The following is a 19,515-nucleotide window of genomic DNA, read 5'->3' on the forward strand; positions in this document are numbered from 1 at the left end:
TCCTTTCTACCAAATGAGTGCTGGTTTATACATTTTATCCATTATTTATAAGCAGATGTAAGTCCATCTCTTAGGTTAGTAGTACTCAATCTTTCAAAGAGTTCTCAATTTGGAACTACCTACAATAATAATCGTATTTTTAGCATCACCAACTGAGCAAATATGTGCAAACAGGTGTGCCCATGAATCATTAAGAGGATATGAAGAGGTAGCAGGAATACACAGAAGAACTGTATAAAAAATGTTCCTAATGACCCAGATAATCACTCTGGTACTCACCTACAGCCAGACATCCTGGAGTGTGAAGTCAAATGAGCCTTAGGAACCGTTACTACAATAAAGTTAGTAGAGGTGATTGAATTCCAGTTGAACTATATAAAATCATAAAAGATGATGCTGTTAAAGTGCTTGACTCAATATGTCAGCAAATCAGTAGTGGCCACAGGACTGGAAAAGATCAGTTTTCATTCCAATCTCAAGAAAGGCAATGCCCAAAAATGTTCAAATTACCACACAATTGCACACATTTCACATGCTAGCAAGATTATGCTCAAAATCCTTCAAGCTAGGCTTCAAACAGTATGTGAACTGAGAACTTCCAGATGTAAAAGTTGGAATTAGAGAAGTCAGAAGAACCAGAGATCAAATCGCCAACATCCACTGGATCATAGAAAAAATAAGAGAATTCCAAAAAAATCTACTTCTGCTTCACTGACTACACTAAAACCTTTGTGTATCACCACAAACTATCGAAAATTCTTAAAAAGATGGAAATACCCGACCACCTTACCTGCCTCCTGAGAAATGTGTATGCAGGTCAAGAAACAACAGTTAGTACTGGACATGGAACAACAGACTGGTTCCAAATTGGGGAAGGAGTATGTCAAGGCTGCATATTGTCACTCTGATTATTGAACTTATATTTTGAGTACATCATTCGAAATGCCAGGCTGGATGAATCACTGGCTGGAATCAAGATTGCCAGGGGAAATATCACCAACCTTAGACATGCAAATGATACCACTTTAATGGCAGAAAGTGAACAGGAACTAAAGAGCCTCTTGATGAAGGTGAAAGAGGAGAGTGAAAAAGCTGGCTTAAAACTCAACATTCAAAAACTAAGATCATGGCATCTGGTCCCATCACTTCATGGGAAATAGATGGGGAAACAATCACAGTGACAGACTTTATTTTCTTGGGCTCCAAAATCACTGTGGATGGTGACTGCAGCCGTGAAATTAAAAGATGCTTGCTCCTTAGAAGAAAAGCTGACACAACCTAAACAGCATATTAAAAAGCAGAGACATCACTTTACCGACAAAGGTCTGTATAGTCAAAGCTATGGTTTTTCCAGTAGTCATGTATGGATGTGAGAGTTGGACCATAAAGAATGCTGAGCGCTGAAGAATTGATGTTTTTTGAACTGTGGTGTTGGAGAAGACTCTTGAGAGTGTCTTGTACAGCAATGAGATCCAATCAGTCAATCCTAAAGGAAATCAACCCTGAATATTCACTGGAAGGACTGATGCTGAAGCCGAAGCTCCAATACTTTGGCCACTTGATGTGAAGAGCCGATACACTGGAAAAGATCCTGATGCTGGGTATTGAGGGCAAGAGGAGAAGAGGATGACAGATAATAAGACAGTTGGATGGCATCACTGACTCAATGGACATAAATCTGAGCAAGCTCAAGGAGACAGTGAAGGACAGGGACGCCTGGTGTGCTGCAGTTCATAGGGTTGCAGAGAGTTGAACATGACTTGGCAACTGAACAACAACAACAATGAATCATTTAACTTCTTATTAATCATCATATAATATAAATGCATACATTTGAACAATAGCTAAAACAGGGTTCAACCACCAGTCTAAATCAACTTAAACTCCCTAACTACTTCTACAAATTTTCCTAATAGTTAAAGCTTCCCTTTGGCAAACATGTTATAAACAAAGGTATAAGATAAGCAATCCACTGAGAAGAAAATATTTACAACATATATAACAAACTATTTAATATTCAAAGTGCACAAATCTCCTAAAATTGAAAAATTAAAAAGGATATGAGCAGGCTAATTATAGAAAAATAAAAATCAGGGCAATAAACATAGGAAAAAATGTTCAATATTATACATACTTTAAAAATACAAATGATTATTCAGAGACATTCCTGGGTACAGGCTGGTCAGTTACAATTAAAGTTGACTCTTTTTTCAGTTAAAAAAAAAAAAAACAAATGAAACAATAGGATAGGATTACCTCCATCCTACCAGATTAGAAATCCACATTTTAACAATAATATCAGTATTGGCCAGGGTTTGAAACCTATATTTTCCTACATTTCAGGTGAGAGAGGAAGTTAAAAGGACTTTTGGGAAGGAGTATTTGCCAATCACCACCAAAATGTTACATGTACTTTATTCATGACCCTATTATTCTATCTCTTGGAATCTATTCAACAAAAATATCAATTCCCATCACCAAGACATATGGCCAAAGAGATTCACTGCAGCACTGTATGCAGCTGCTGCTGCTACGTCGCTTCAGTTGTGTCCGACTCTGTGCGACCCCATAGACGGCAGCCCATCAGGCTCCCCCGTCCCTGGGATTCTCCAGGCAAGAACACTGGAGTGGGTTGCCATTTCCTTCTCCAATGCATGAAAGTGAAAAGTGAAAGTAAGGTCGCTTAGTCGTGTCTGACTCTTAGCGACCCCATGGACTGCAGCCCACCAGGCTCCTCCATCCATGGGATTTTCCAGGCAAGAGTACTGGAGTGCGTGCAGCACTGTATATAATATAATAACACAAAAAAGGGAAATGACCTAAATATCTTTTATCAGTAGAACAGAATGTAACACCCACAGTGGAATATTCTGCCAAGGTTAAAAAGAATGAAAAAGAATAAAAGATTCTTTGATTTTTGTGAATAAACCAAGTCACTGGATATTTACATAATCCTTTTTATGGAAAGAAAAAATTAACCATAAGTTTATGAATATATAGGCATTTTTATTATGCAAATGAACAGAAAAATGCCTACAAGGACATTCCCCAAAAGTGCCTTTGGGGAATGGGAAGAATGGGGTGTAAAGAAGTATTTTCACTTGTTTTTCTGTGACTGTCTACATTGTTTTATAAATCCACACACATACATATGTAGATACTGATATGTATTCACAATAAGCATATGTTATATATTACCTACATCCTATATGTATACAAATACATGTATATTTCTAGCATGTCCAGGTATATTGATACTTTTTTTTCAATAAGCATATTTTCATTCATTGCTTATGATGAAATAACAACCACAGAGCTAGAGTTGGCCCTTCACCAACTAAAGGAGCCCTTCAGTTTGTCCTAAACCCACATTCTTCCTAATAGTTAGGAAGGTCTGGAACTGCTAACACAAAGCTCAAGTGTCCAAAGGTCATTTACCATGGTGGGGAGGATTTGTGCCAGAGCAAGAGGACAATAAAAAGTATATGTCATAATTAGCCTCCAATTAAAATAAATAAGTTAATTTAAAAATAAAGAAAGGGGCTTCCATGGTGGCTCAGAGAGACCTGGGTTCAATCCCTGGGGCAGGAAGATTCCCTGGAGAAGGAAATGGCAACCCACTCCAGTATTCTTGCCTGGAGAATATCGTGGACGGAGGAGCCTGGTACAGGTTACAGGCCATGCAGTCACAAAGAGTCGGACATGTAATAATTAAAGTACATGTCATAATTAGCCTCCAATTAAAATAAATAAATTAATTTAAAAATAAAATAAAGAAGGCGAAAAAAACAAGCACATGTCCTAAGGCAGCATGTTAATGACCCAGCCCTTCCAGCCACGTGGCACCCCTCAATCCTTGACTCTGCTCTTTTATTAAGCGGTACCAGGTGCTGGCCCCTTGGCCATGCCTGTGGGCACACTCCCTTTGAATCTGGGCCACTTAGCTGAAGCTAAGGAGAAATAATAATACAAGTGACCCTGGAACGGAGGGGCATGGGTTCCTGAGCATCCCAGAGTCCTCACAGTTTGCTGATTTATTTGAGGGCACATGTGGTGAGGCCTGTTGGAACTGCTATAAGCTGAGTGTTTGCTGTGCTGTGCTCAAACGTGCTCAGTCATGTCCAACTCTTTGCAACCCTATGGACTGTAGTCTGCCAGGCTTCTCTTCCAATGGCATTTTCCTGGCAAGAATACTACAGCAGGTTGCCATTACCTACTGCACGGATCTTCTGGGCCCATGGATCGACCTGCATCTCCTGGGTCTCCTGTGCTGGCAGGCAGATTCTTTACCATTGCACCATTTGGGAAGCCCAAGCTGAGTGTTCATGCTCCCCCAAATTCACATGTTAAAATCCTAACTGCCAATGTGATGGTATTTGGAGGTGGGGCCTTGGGGAGTAATTCAGTCAAGAGGGTGGAGTTCTCATGAATGGGATTAGTGCCATTATAAGAGAGATCCCATTTCTGTGATGTGAGGTTACAGCAAAAAGGGGGCTACGGGCAGACTCAGGTGTAAGGGAGCATCCTGGGGCTGAAGGATGCTGCTGCTTCTGGCAGGCCTCCCCAGCCCTGAGGACACATAGGAGCTCTGCTGATCCCACGCAGCTCATATGCCACTGGGCAAGAAAAAGGAACTGTAGGCGCATCAGAAGGAACAGTGGGCAGTCAAACAGATGGAAGAATTACGAGATGTAATGAGGTGTCATGCAGGGGTAAAAAGCTCCACGAACAGACATGAGTGCCCTGGGGCCACTGTATCACTGTGGCCAACACAATGACACAATAGGAGACACCTTTTATTAATAATTAACTCGGTAACAATGGGCACATGTTTTCTTTGTGATGTGATTTCCCAATAGAGGACTTCACATGCCACCTGGGGATACAAGTCTCTCCCATTTATGCCTGCTGTACCTGCTCATGGCATCTATAATCACTTTCATCCCATCATCACATCCATAAACCTTCTTGTATAAAAAGATGCCAGTGATGTCCCAAGGTCAAAGAATGGCAGAGAACATGACCTCTAAAGCAGTCCCTTGGGCCCCCTCACACGCAAAAGCAACTAGCAAACTTCTTAGAACCAGAGTAAGACAATCAGATGCTGTTTCATGTAGGCCCCTCCCGTCTCACCTCCCCATCCCCCAATGCACAGAAGGATCCATGTGCCTCATTACCAAACATCCCTGTAGCTGTGACTCAAATTCAAGCCAAACTGGCTGGTGCTGCTTTTTCCAGCCTTATACCTCACCTCATCCTAGGAAGAGCAACCATCAGTCAGGCGTGAACCTCAGGCAGAAGCAGGTCAAGGGACTTGTCTGGGGTCACTTGCCCTGTAGGCCCAGCCCTGCTGACCTGCCAGGCCTGGTATTTAGGCATCTCCCATCCAGCTATCCAACATTTATTGAGCATCTACTGGGAATTCTTCAGAGAATAAAAGATTACAGTTGCTGTCCTTCTGCCAGAGCTTACAATCCAGCTGAGGAGGGTGGTAAGACATTAAATAAGAAAAAGCGAGCAGAAAGCATATGGGGAAATGCCCTTCTCAGTCACAGTGCCTCTGCACACCCTGGTGGTTGGTTTGGGGGAATGGGGGTAGGAATAATGCAGAAACAAACCGGATATGGAGGAGGTACTGGGAAGTCACCACAAGAATGATCAAGAAGAGACTCGGAAGAAATACCATCTATCAACAAGTCTCAGCTCAGCAGCCAACTTGATGAACATGTCTGAAGAGACATGTTTCATCCAACAATGAACTGCTTCTTTTATTTATTCTATTGACGACTCCCATGGGAGAGAGGAAAGGAGAGAAAGCGAGTCCATAGTCAGGGTCAGATCATGACCCTAGTCCCTAGGCTGCGAGCTCCTTCTTGTCTGGCCTTGGTTTCAGGCCCCTTAATTATTCCACATGCTCAGCAGGTCATGTGTATACAGCCAGCTCATCACCTGGGAATCACTGTGACTTCACGAAGACAGGTCAGTGCCTCTCTTCCAGGACACCAGGCCCATGCCCACCACCCTCCAGCTCCTCACTCCATATGGGGGCTCTGGCCCAGGGCAGGGGATAAGAATTTACCTGCTTCCAGGCCTCTTCCCACCTGCTCTAGCATTCAGAACCCACTGTATGAATCAGGAGGTTCTGATGGAACACTGTGGGCTCATCCCTGGGTCAGAGCACCACCTCTCCTTCCCTCCTGCAGATGACTCCTCTCCCAGGTCAACCCCATGCTGTGGTAGGGGTGGTCATGACCCTGTCCTTGCCACGCTGATGGTCCCCAGGGATGCGACCTGGCACTAGCCAACTGGGTCAATCAAGGCCCTTTCCAGGAAAGACAGCTTCCCCACATGGAAGAATCAGGTGACCTCAGAACCCCTGCCTCCTGCCAACCCTGCCCTAGTCATTTAGTTATCCTGCTGTTGTTTAGTTATCAACTCTTCCTCTGATTATACAGACACCCTGGCAGGTTTAAGTCAGGTATCTAGGATCCACAGGTGTCCCAGGGCAGGTGGGCAAGTGTTGGCTGGCCTCTAGGTTCTGACACTCTAGGTTCAGCTGCCCCACAGGTCTCACCACTGGCTGGACAAGCAAAGAACCTGGTGGGGCCAAGGTGTGTCCCTACCACCTGCTTCTCACCTTCCTAGCTCCAGAGTCTGCTTCACCCTTGTTGGGACCTCAGCCCTGGTATGGCCACCTTCCTAAGGGACTGTAGTCACTTCCCCCTTGCATCACTCAAGTCTGTCCTGGGTCAGCCCTGCAGCCATAATTCCCTCAAATAGTTCAGCTCACCCAACTATTCAAGGCACCTTCTTATAAGTTCAACACCCCTAGTCCTGTCACCTGATTTCTGTGATTTCTTCCTCCTAAAAGCTCAAAAGGTTCTTGAATTCTCCTTATCTTTAATTTGTGTCGATTTGATTGCTATGTGTCTAGGTGTGTTCCTCCTTGGGTTTATCATGGCTGGGACACTGTGTGCTTCCTGAACTTGGTTAACTATTTCCTTTCACATCTTAGTTAAGTTTTCAGCTATTGACTCTTTAAATATTTTCTTGGGTCCTTTCTCTCTTCTCCTTCTGGGACCCCTATAATACAAATGTCGGTGTGTTTTTATGTTGTCCCAGAGGCTGTCTTTGTTTCTTTTCATTATTTTTTCTATATTCTATTTTGTGGCACTGATTTCCACCATTCTGTCTTCCAGAAATTGTCTCAGCTCCTCTGCTATTGATTCCTTCTAGTGTATTATTCATCTCTGTTTGTTCTTTAGTTCTAGGTCATTAGTAAACATTTATTGCATCTTCTCCATTCTTTTTCTGAGATTCTGGATTAACTTCACTATCATTATTCTGAATTTTTTTTCTGGAAGACTGCCTATCTCCACTTCACTTAGTTGTTTTTCTGGGGTTTACCTTGTTCCTTCATCTGGGAGATAAATCTGTGCCTTTTCATTTTGATTAACTTTCTGGATTGTGTGGTTTTTGTTCTGCAGGCTGTGGGACTGTAGTTCTTCTTGCTTATTCTGTCTTACCTCTGGTGAATGAGGCTATAAGAGGCTTGTGCAAGCTTCCTGATGAGAAAGAGTAGTGGTAGAACAAACTGGGTCTTGCTCTGGTGGGCAGGACCATGCTCAGTAAAACTTTAATCCAGTTGTCTGCTCACGGGTGGGGCGGCATTCTCCCTGTCAGTTGTTTGGCCTGAGGCGATCCAGCTGTGGAGTCTGTGGGCTCTACAGTGGGGCTAATGGTGAACTCCAAGAGGACTCACACCAAGGGGCACCCTCCAGGACTGCTGCTGCCAATGCCCCTGTCCCCACAGCGAGCCACTGCCAACCCACGCCCCACAGGAGACCCTCCAGCACTAGCAGGTAGGTCTGGTTCGGTCTCCTGTGGGGCACTGCTCCTTTCCCTTGGGTCTTGGTGTGCACAAGATTTTGTTTGTGCCCACCAAGAGTGGAATCTGTTTCCCCCAGTCCTGTGGAAGTCCTGCAATCAAATCCCACTGGCCTTCAAAGTCTGATTCCCTGAGGATTCCCAGTCCCTTTGCCAGATCCCCAGGCTGGGAAGCCTGATGTGGGGGCTCAGAACTTTCGAAACAGTGGGAGAACTTCTTTGGTATTATCATTCTCCAGTTTGTGAGCTGCCAACCCAGCGGGTATGGGATTTGATTTTATCATGATTGCACCCCTCCAATTGTCTTGTTGAGGCTTCTCCTTTATCTTTGGATGTGGGGTATCTTTTTTTGGTGGATTCAGCATCCTCCTGTTGGAGGTCATTCAACAACTAGTTGCCCTGAATTCTCTTTATTGGAGTTGCTCTGATAGACAACTCCCATAATTCCCTTAGGCTTCCTCAATCCACTAAAGTGTCTATAATGTTCTTTCTTTCTCTAGCCTGCTCAAATAAAAACCAGAGCCAGACCACCAGAGCCCCACAGTGGGAGTGGAGGTACTCACAGGGTTGAGGACTCAGCTCCTGCCCTAGGCTGTTCCAAGTTTTTATCTCCTCCCTGCCTGACACTCTTCTGACATCTGAGACCTAATCACAGGGTGGCCAGAGTGCAAGGGGCAGGGGTCCCACTGTGACCTGAGCCCAAGCCCAGCTGCAGTCTCCTGGAGGGGCCAGGAAACCTCACATTCCTCTGAGGCCACTGCAAACTGGCCTTGACCAAACAGGGTCCCTCAGGTTAGATGCTGCAAGTGCCAAAGACTCTGAATCATGACAGAAACTAGAAATCAGACAGAGATTCAAGACAGATCCCCAAAAAGAACTATGAAAAGAGCCCCAGCCATCCTCAACCACCTCAGGGCCTGGAGCCTCTCTACCTTACCTTTGAGAATCTGGAAAGAGCTATTGATCCTCAGCACTGAAAAAGGACTGTGTATACTCTTTACATTTGGTTTCTGGGGGTTCATAGCAACTCTGAAACCATGTGAGACAATGCAGATGTCCATGGACTCAGGTTAAGAACGCAATGCACCTGGAAACAGGTTTCCAATTTCAACACCCTCGAGTAGAGATTTTTTCATTTTACAAAATGAAAAAGGATTGTTACAATTCATATAAACATGTGTTCATCCTAAAATAGGCACCAATACTAAGGTATAAAAAGAAGTGAGTCATGCATAGTCCCACCATCCAGAGAACCCACAGTGAATGAATGCTGCAGTGTGTGTGGCTCGAAGTTCTGCCAGAGATGAATGGTGCTCCAGTCCCTGCTCCGGTACCAATGGTGACAGGGTCACTATGGCTCAAGAACATTGGTGCCCCTTCCCCAGGAGCAAAAAGTTTTTTGTGTCTCAAAGGTCTGTATCCCACTGAGGCCACCAAACCAACAGCCCAGGAAAGTGGGTCAAGGTAGGTCATTTGCTTCTACAAAAACAATCAAAAAAGAAGAGCGGTCAGGTGGATGGGTGAATCATGGGGAGGCCACCTGAGTGAGAGGCCATGTGCTGCAGGGGTGGGGGCGTGCCTGCAGGCATCTGGATACTGTAAAGACTGGTCGTCTCACCCTCTGGTAGATGCCTGGGGCTGGGGAGAGGCAGAGCTAGGTTCTGAGTTTCCCATAAAGCAGACCCCAGGGCAGTGTGGTCCAGCCCCTCAGACGACACAGGAAAAAGAAGGAAGGAGGCAGGGAGGGCAAGAGACGATGCTGGAGCCAGAACCAGATAAATCAGAAAGGGCCCTGCGTTGTGGCTGAGTCCCTGCTTCTCTCACCCTGGGCGGCCAGCTCTGCTGAGCCCCAGTGAGGCATCCAGTGCTGGGGCCACACTGGCAGGAAGCACAGTGAGATGGTTCCAATGTCTCTGTGGGCATTCCTGACTGCACCTTCTTATTCAGGATTCAGATTCTGTCCCCTCAAGACCTCATTTCTGATCAGTCTCAAAAACCTCCCCCTCCAACCCCTTCCCCCAAGGCAGGGTGCTACCAATATCACAGGGCTGTGCATCTGATTACCACTTATCTCACTTAAAGTTGTTTTTTTTTTTTTTTAATGTCGTCAGCTTGGAGCCCAGTTGCCAAGACAACGAGAAATGAGGCCCAAGCTGATCAGTGCAAACTCCGCCCAGGCAGGCTCCCACCGGGTCCCTGGCTCACCTCTGTTCAGTTGTTCCTCCCGTGTCAACGTCCCACAGCTTCCTCTCCTGTTTGTCTCTCTTCGTACAATCCTGGCAATCTCCACATACTCTCCTGAATTCACAGACTCATTTTACAAACACTTTCTAGTTTCACTAACGAGTCCTGATAACTTGCTCTCTTCTAAAATAGGAGATTCACCTTCTTAATCAATACTGCTGACTACACACACACACACTCTCCCACATAAAGGTACCACGTGTCTTTTTAGCAAACATATTACGGAGTCAGTGTTACTCAGTATTAAGTAATACTGAGACGGCTATGTAAATATGGTGTAATGGATGCAGGAGTTTTTCCTGTTGGACATTTTGGTTCTTGACCCCCTTTTCCTACTACAAGCAGGGCTGCAATTAACATCTTTGAGCATACATCTCTATCCTCCAGTTTATTCTTAGGAGAAACTCTCTAAGATCAAAAACAAGGAAAGAGGGAAAGAAAGAAGGAAGAAAGAGGGAGGGAGAGAGAGAAACAATGTCTCCACCCTGGAAGAAAACCAGAAATGACCCACAGACATAAATGTGTCCCATTTTTAGTTCATGGAAGGGCCCACCTGGTACCTACCTCCTCCAAAATAAGTATGACATGAACTTCAGTCACTGATTTGTCTAGCTTAACTGTGTCACTTATCTACAGAACTTTTTTTCTAACCAAAGATATTTAACTCTATGTGGTAGCTACACACAAAACATTCAAAGAAAAACTAAATTGAAAATTCTCAGAAATCAAACAAGCAGTTTCCCTGGTGGCTCAGTGGTAAAGAATCTGCCTGGCAATAGAGGAGACATGGGCTTGATCCCTGATCCTGGAAGATCCCACATGCCGCGGAGCAACTAAGCCGGTGCCCAACTACTGAGCCTGTGCTCTAGAGCCCAGGAGGTGAAACTGCAGAGCCCACATGCGCCCTGGAGCCTGTGCTCCGCAACAGGAGAAGCCACCACAATGAGAAGCCCGCACGCTGCATGGAGGAATAGCTCCTACTCGCTGCAGCTAGAGAAAAGGCCACACAGCAACAAAGATGCAACACAGCCAAAAATAAATAAATAAATAAATAAAAATTTAAAAATCAAGCAATATAAATCTCCAAGAGAAGGATCATGATTAATTTAAGAAATACTAAATAAAAGTTGTACTTAGAAACTAAGAACCCATAGGTTAAAAATGCAAGCCCTCATTTTAAATTTCTCATTCTGTTTGACTTCAACTCACCAAAATAAAAACCTTGGAGGAAACTTATTGTGATTTTAAAATATACAATACATTAGAGCCACAGCATTCTAAGGGTTGCCTCCCCCAAACTTTTGCCACTAAAACACACTAAGACCTCATGAATCCCCAAATTGATGCACATCACTCAGACATTTGCTTTTCTCCATAAAATGTATACCAGACAGAGAAAAGAGAATGACAAAGCCCCCCAACTTGAGGGCAGGACATAGGACTAGGACCAGGAGCCTGCTTGCAGTTATGATTACGTGTATTTGGGCCTCAGCAAAATCCTGCCACCACATGCCAAGGCCCTGCAGAAGGGCCCACGAAGAGCAGGAGCTGCAAACGCCAACTGCCACCCTCGAAGAGTGGGCTGAGGCGAAAACCAGGGTGGGTGGACCAAGGTGAGTGTCACAACACCTGGCACCTTGCAAGGGGTTCCTCGCTTTCCTGCTCAAGAGGCAATTTTCTTTTAATTTACACACTGTTCTACCAAGCTTGGCTCTGCCCTTTGCTAGAAGACAACAAACCCAAAGCAGCATGAGGGAGGGGACATGGGGGCTGGAAGACACAGGAAAATAATGGCTATGCAGGGAAGGAAGGTGCCAGGGAAGCTACTGGACATGTGCATGCACACACACACCACCATACACACACGTGTGCACATCCCACTTATACGCACACCACACATAAACATACCACACATATATACATGCCATTTATACACGCCCCACACATACACCACTTATACACACTGCACACATACACCCCACACATACACACACCACTTATACACACTTCAAACATACACACACCACTTATACACACTCCAAACATACACACACCACTTATACACATCACAAACACACACACACCACTTATACACACCCCACACATACACACCCCACACATACACACACCACACACATACACACACCACTTATACACACTTCAAACATACACACACCACTTATACACACTCCAAACATACACACACCACTTATACACATCACAAACACACACACACCACTTATACACACTGCACACATACACACCCCACATATATACACACCACACACATACACACACCACTTATACACACCCCAAAAATACACACCCTACACATACACACCCCACACATACACACACCCCACACACACACACACCTCCACATACACACACCCCACACATACACATACCACTTATACATACATACCCCCCACACATACACACCCCCCATCACTTATACACCCCATACCACTTATACACACCCCACACATACACACACCCCACACATACACACCCCCCACATACACACCCCACACCACTTATACATACTTGTGTTCATTTGCTTCAGTCATGGCTGACTCTTTCTGACACCACGGACTGTAGCCCACCAGGCTCCTTTGTCCATGGGATTCTCCAGGCAATAATACTGAAGTGGGTTGCCATTTTCCTTCTCCAGAGGATCTTCTTGACCCAGGAATTGAACCTGCATCTCCTGCATCTTCTGCATTGCAGGTGGATTCTTTACCCATTGAGCCACCTGGGAAGCCTCCTTATACATACACACACCACTTAAACACACCACACACATCACATACACATGTGATGCATATCAAACACACATCACTTACACATTCACAAACACCATACACATCACATATACATACCACTGACACACACTTTTCTTACACACATCATATAAACACACCACTGACACACACACACCACTTGCACACACATCATACATGCACAAAAGCTGGCTAGGCTGGGGTTCCTCAGCTGCCCACCAGAGAACCGGAGGCAGGTCACCTGCCCCCTTGGCTTCGGGGCCCCACCTCCCTGCTGCTGCCCTGTCTCCTTCATGGCCTCTCCTCCTCCGTCTGCCCACATTTTACCTTCGCCCTGTCCTTCCCCTCTGCAGGCACATGGAGTACAAACTCTGGAGCTGACAGGGCTCAGCACGAAGCTCTCGCCCCCCCACCCAACTCAGATTGCAGCTAGTTGTAACCAAGGTCCCTGCAAAGGACAGTGGGCCGTGGCTTGTGGATAGTCTGGTTCTTAAAAGAGGGGCTAAAAGTTTATGTGAAATTGCCTAGTTTAAAAACACTAGTAAATAAAATTTCCAAAGTGAAAACATTGCTTGGGCCAAAACATACAAGCCCACAGGCTGTGGGACTGGAGTAGCCTCCATGGGCTCCAAGGAGATCAGGGAATGCTGGACACAAGGTCTGCAAACAGGGGCTCCAACAGGCTTCTTCTTGGGCTCAGGCCCTGGAATCACCTCCGGTAGGACCTGCACCCACTGTGCCGGTTGGTACCCCCAATGGCCCCGATGCACCTCACCAACTCCCCAGCTCTTCCCCTGTTCCCCACCAGCCCGTCCAGCTGCCTGCTTCTCCTTGCTCAGAGCACTCTCCCCCAGTCTCAGACTCAGGCCCCAGATTCAGGGGCCATCAGCCCCACCTGACTGACCTCCCACACTGTGTTCTGGGTACTTCCTTCAGCCTTTGGCACGCTCACCCCAGGTGGAGAGGGGACTGTGTGAGTGACAGCGTGGACACATGAATGGGGCAGCCTATGAGACTTCCGAGTCACACCCCTCTCTCTCTCCACCCTGGTTGCACTGCACCGCCAGATCAGCTCTAAGTCCGCAGCATAATCTGATGCTCTCAGCTCTGTTCCTTCCTTTTGGGCCCGACACCTTTATCAGAGCTATCCTCAGCCTTCAACTGGAGGGGGGAAGTAGCCCCCAAGTTGTCTCTGAGCATTACCTTCCTGCCAGCCTCTGAATGGGCAGCACCCAACTTCTGTGTATCTCAAAACCCCCAGGGAGAACCACAATTGTGACTCTCTGGGGAGAGGCAGAGATCTGCTCTTCTTTGTTTCTGGAACATGCACTTTAACAAACTCCCAGGGCTACTCTTAATCAAGGGACTCAGGAGACCACTCTTTGGCAAACGTTGTACCAGACTGCAGCCTTTCCCAGACACGAATCTGATGACATGCTATCCTCCTGCTTCAAGGGCTCTAGTATCTTCAAGGTATAACATGGTGATGCAGGTGGCCCTGGCACAGTCCACCTTCACAGCTACACACAGGTGACTAACCTGGCCCTGCTGTCTCTTGCTCTGCCTTGGCACAGCTGCCTCCATCTGCCAGGAACGCCCTTCCCAGCTTCTTCATGGACAACTCTAACTCATCCCTCAAGGCTGGAGCTCGGATGTCACCTCCCCTGGGAGGGAGTCTTCCCTGACCTCCTACATGGGCTAGCTTCTTGTCCTCCATCCTCCATGTCACCCTGCCAAAATTCATCTCTATCATTTTATTTAACAAGCATGCATATAATGATCACTATGTGCCAGGAACTGTTCTAGGTGTATTACAAAATATCCTTCACCAACCCGATGAAACAAACTCTCGCTGTCCCCCTCCCCATTTTACAGATGCGGAACCTGAGGCATGGAGACGGTAGCAAACGTGCCTGAGCTCACACAGCTGGTAAGTGGCGGGGCAGGGACTTGATCCAGGCAGTCTGGCCCCGGAGTCCACATTCTTTCCCAGCTCCTTGGGGGGCCGCCTCTTTCCTGTCTGAGCACGCTGTACCTTGCGTGCCAAGTATCTGCTCAGGATTCTCCTTCCCTAGACAGACAGCTCCTTTGGCCCTAGAGAGATGAAACCCCCAGGGCCCACCACACAGTGGAATGTTTGCTGAAGGACAGCGCTATGCCAACTTGAGGTACTGGGTCAACAAGGAACGATAAAATTCCCCAAACCTCAGAGTCTGAGAAGGCTTTAAATGGGATCAGGTCCAGTGACCTGCCTACTATTCTATTCTTCACAGAGCGATGCTCTAGGGTGTGCATACTGCCAGTCCACCTCCACATGACGCGACAGCCAGGAAGCTTCGCCTGCCGCTGAACTGAACTATGTCTCCACGCTCACCAGGCCACACAGAGCTGCTCTGACTCCTCTTAGAGATAACTGGATAGAGACAAGAGCTCTTCAGATACTGAAGACAACTTTACTTTGGCAGGTTAAGCACCCTCTTCTACCTGGGAAGTTGAGTTTCCAGTCCACCGTGGACATTTCCCTTAGAAACCTGCTCTGGTTCACCAGGGCCCTGCCCAAGATACCAATGCCCAGTGTAGACTGACCCCCCCATCATGGCTGATGAACTCTGATTTAAAAGAAAGAAATGCACGATATACTATTTCAAAGGGGCTTCCTTGGTGGCTCAGATGGTAAAGAATCTGCTGCAGTGCAGGAGATCCCAGTTTGATCCCTGAGTTGGGAAGATCCTGGAGAAGGGAATGGCTACCCACTCCAGTATTCTTGCCTGGAGAATTCCATGGAGACAGAAGCCTGGTGGGCTATAGTTCATGGGGTCATAAAGAGTTGGACACAACTGAGTGACTAACACATACACACACACACACACACATACACAGTTTCAAAAGCTCTCTCCACAAATGGCTGAAGCAGCCTTTGCGATACCAAGAGCCCTGGCTTCTGAGGATGCATCGTGACAGGACTCTGTACTGTTTACACTGACTGAGCTTCCTAAGCCTAAGGTTTTCCCACAAAATCTCCCTTCTCACACCAATGCTTCAAAGCAGCAACAATGAACTTCATTTTATGAAATAAGAAACAGAGGCTCCAGGAGGCCACGCCTGCCGAATCACACCACAGCTAAGTGGCTGAGCAGCATTCAAACCCAAGGCTGTGGTTTCAGGGTCTGGGAGCTGGGCTCCCGCCACGCTGCCATTTTGGGACTGCTTGGAAGGCGGTAAAATGAGCACAAAATGAGTATGAAGGAAAGGGTTGAAGCAGGAAAATGGACGATTACAAATGAGCAGAAAAAGCAGTAAAATAAGGAACCATCCACAAGTCTTTATAACCCAATATCTTTTCCTGTCACACTGAAGGAATCCTGCAATCTGAGAAGTTGTTTTCCCACTTGTACTTATTTTAACTAGAATAACTTGAGGATATTTATGCCTGACTTATTCCCTTCTTTGAGTATCAGAAATTTCAGAATCAATCTATTTCCAAACTCAAAAGCATCAAGGACTTGAAAATACAAAATGGATGATTCTTATTAATGTCTATTAGCATAAAGTGAGTCATTATTACCATTTAAAATAAACATATTTTGAGAAGCTACAAACTGTATTTTAATCTTTTTTGTATCCTCTCCCAACCACCTCCACCCCAATAGTATAGAAAAATCTCCAGCATACATAAGCCCTTAATAAATATGTTAGTACACATACACACTTTCTGTACTGAGAGGATGAAACACCTATTTAAGCAACCTGATTTTCTCATTGTAACTTGGGTCATAACTTTCTTATATTCAAAACATCAGAAAAATAAAACTACCATAGTGTTGAAATAAAATACACAATCATAGAAAACAAAATTCACTTAAAACATAAGAAAACCAAGTTCCATTTGACTGTCTCAAATATATTACCTGAAACAATTATATGTGCTAATCTGATATTCAAAAATTAATCAAAAGAGAGAAGAAAAGAAGTCCATATATTTTAGGGTAAGAATGAAAATATAGGTGTTACTTAAGCAGACATCTTTGTATTATGAATTAGTCCAGTTTCTTACAGCATAATAATTAGCAACTAATAAAGTGATTAAATAAATAAAGCAATTTAACTCAATTTTCACCGAAATTGTTAAATTGCAAAGTTACAGTTTACCTAGAAGCAGAAGAGCAGTAAGAAGGTCCATATCTTAATATCTTTCCAAACTCCCAAAGCATTGAAGAATAAAGACCTCAGACCCAGGCTGGTCAATTTATCCTGAAAATTTTCCCTAAAATAAGTACGGCTGAAAATTGGCTCTCCTAAAACAGAAGGTACTTTCAGAGGAGTTATATAAGCAGAACACACAGGCCAATTCACTGACGTGGAAACCACCTCACGCCACAGAGACACAGCAACACAAGTAACCCACACTCACGTCTCAGAACCCGTCAGTGTCGCAAACGAAGAACCAAGGTTGATTGTAACATCCTACCTCTCCAAGCAAAGGACGGAAAATTTTTAACGAAAAGCCACAAACAATTAAATGACTGATTCCAAACACACTTTCCGGAAAAGATTTTTTTTTTTTTTACAGTTCATTAACCATCTAGAGTATCTTTAAACTTCTTATGCCCACCTTCTCTTAATCTATTTTCCTATTCTGGAAGGATAAAGTGAGGGTTTTTCCTTCTCTTTACTATTAGAAGTGCCTGTCATATGCACTAGATGTGTGCATAGAATATGTCACAAATCAGAGGTGAGGCAGGGAAATTTGCTCAAAGCCTCCTCCCTTCAAAACACTCATTCTGAATGCCAAGCCTTTCCCATGTCCCTCAGCACACTCAGAACATCCCCCCTCTCTGGCCATCTGCCCTTCCTCCCATCATACAGACTGTGACAGCAATGCCACCTCCTCCCAGAGATGTCCTAAGCTGTGATGAGGGCCAAGCACTTGTCTCCCACCCACCGGGGTGAGATGCAAAGTGGAGGGCAGGTAGGCAGCAGCAAAAATACAATTACCAGCATTGCACAGATATTTTCTTGGCTTACAAGGACACAGCACCAGAAGGATAGAGAAATAGGGTTCTGCTTTCCAGAGCAGGTGTAGATTCATTCATTCACTGAAACATTCCTGAGGCACCTCCTATGTGGTTGGCAGTGCTGGTTCCTGGGATAAAGAGGGAAGCAGAAATGGGCCCTGTTCTCAAAGAGCAGCCAGTCTTGTAGAAGGAAAAGACACATATCTGAAAAATTATGGTATCGCAAGGCTTCCCTGGTGGCTCAGATGGTAAAGAATCCACCTGCAATGCATGAGACTTGGGTTCTATCCTTGGCTTGGGAAGATCCCCTGGAGAAGGGAATGGCAACCCACTCCAGTGTTCTTGCCTTGATAACGCCATGGACAGAACAGACTGGCGGGCCACAGGGGGGCTCTCAAAGACTCAGACACAACTGAGTGACTTTCACTTCACTTCATGGCTAGTGCAAGGAGTGGGGCAGGTTCAGAGCACCCCAGACGTACAACCAAGAAGCCTATACCCAGGTGGGGAGTGATGGAAGCTTCCTGAAGGAGAAAGGGGTGAATGAACCATGTGGAGGAGAGGATGGGATGGGAGGCAGATAGAAGGGAGGTGAGGAGAACAGTTCAGGCAGATGGACCGGCTCCAGGCATAGAGAACAGCCTGGATGTGCAGAGAATGCCAAGCCACTCAGCAAGGCTGTGGTGTAGAGTGCCTCCCAGAGACCCACTGCTGAAGAGTTACAACTAAGGAAGTGCCTGGTTGGATCTGTGTTTGAGGACCACCATGCTTAGGGAGAGTAGGGGGCATAGATTTGGGGCTCAGCCTGAGCACAGGCCCCCAGGTATGGGCCGAGGGCAGGTGGTGAAAGCTGTAGACTGGCCTCCTCAGCCATGCTGCTGCCTTGCCACTCCGGGCTTCCCATGCACAGTCCCTGCTGCCCAGTTTGGTACTGGGACCTAATCCCTCCACCCTCTCTGATAATGGACACTCAACCCCCAAGCCAAGCACCTCTGCTGTGCGGCCCAGCATGAGGACACAAGCTGACCACTCACTGTCTTCACCATGGGAACCTGAACTAAGGATCCAGGAATAACCAGGCAGTTGAGGCATCCAGGGAGAAGCCAAAAGTATGTCATGAGGCCAAGTGATTGCTCTTGTTCCTCACAAGCAAAGATGTACACCCACCCACCACTAGCACCAACATTAAAAAGACTGGGTTGTTTGAAACCTGTTTATTTAAAGAACACAGGTAATGACCTAGAGCGTGGAATGGGGGGTAGGTGGGAGGGAGGCGCAAGAGAGAGGGGATATATGTATACTTATAGCTGATTCATGATGTATAGCAGAAACTAACTGTAAAGCAATTATCCACCAATTAAAAAAAATCCTGTGATAAACAATAATGGAAAAGAGTATTTTTTAAAAAAAGATGTATACATACACACACACATACACATTCTTTTTCTGGTGGCTCAGACAATAAAGAGTCTGCCTGCAATGCGGGAGATGTGGGTTTGAACTCTGGGTTGGGAAGATTCCCTGGAGGAGGGCATGGCAACCCACTCCAGTATTTTTGCCTGGAGAATCCCCACGGATAGGGGAGC

The 19,515-nt window shown here is 45.8% G+C and overlaps 1 protein-coding gene across 11 annotated transcripts in view; it reads right to left on the minus strand.

Annotated features, from left to right (window-relative positions):
* Nucleotides 1-19,515, minus strand: part of PXYLP1 (2-phosphoxylose phosphatase 1) — a 79,698-nt gene that overhangs the window by 18,638 nt on the left and 41,545 nt on the right. Inside the window, exon 1 of one of the 11 annotated variants that reach the window (XM_070466674.1) lies at nucleotides 17,064-17,178. The exons of the other annotated variants lie outside the window; for them this stretch is intronic. Within the exon in view, the coding sequence (XP_070322775.1) occupies nucleotides 17,064-17,094 (31 nt within the window). The 5' untranslated portion in view covers nucleotides 17,095-17,178. Of the gene's footprint in view, nucleotides 1-17,063; nucleotides 17,179-19,515 lie in introns of those variants that run through there. 11 annotated transcript variants of the gene reach the window in all.

Source organism: Odocoileus virginianus, chromosome 4 (genome assembly GCF_023699985.2).
Source record: "Odocoileus virginianus isolate 20LAN1187 ecotype Illinois chromosome 4, Ovbor_1.2, whole genome shotgun sequence".
Classification (NCBI taxonomy): Eukaryota; Metazoa; Chordata; class Mammalia; order Artiodactyla; family Cervidae; genus Odocoileus; species Odocoileus virginianus.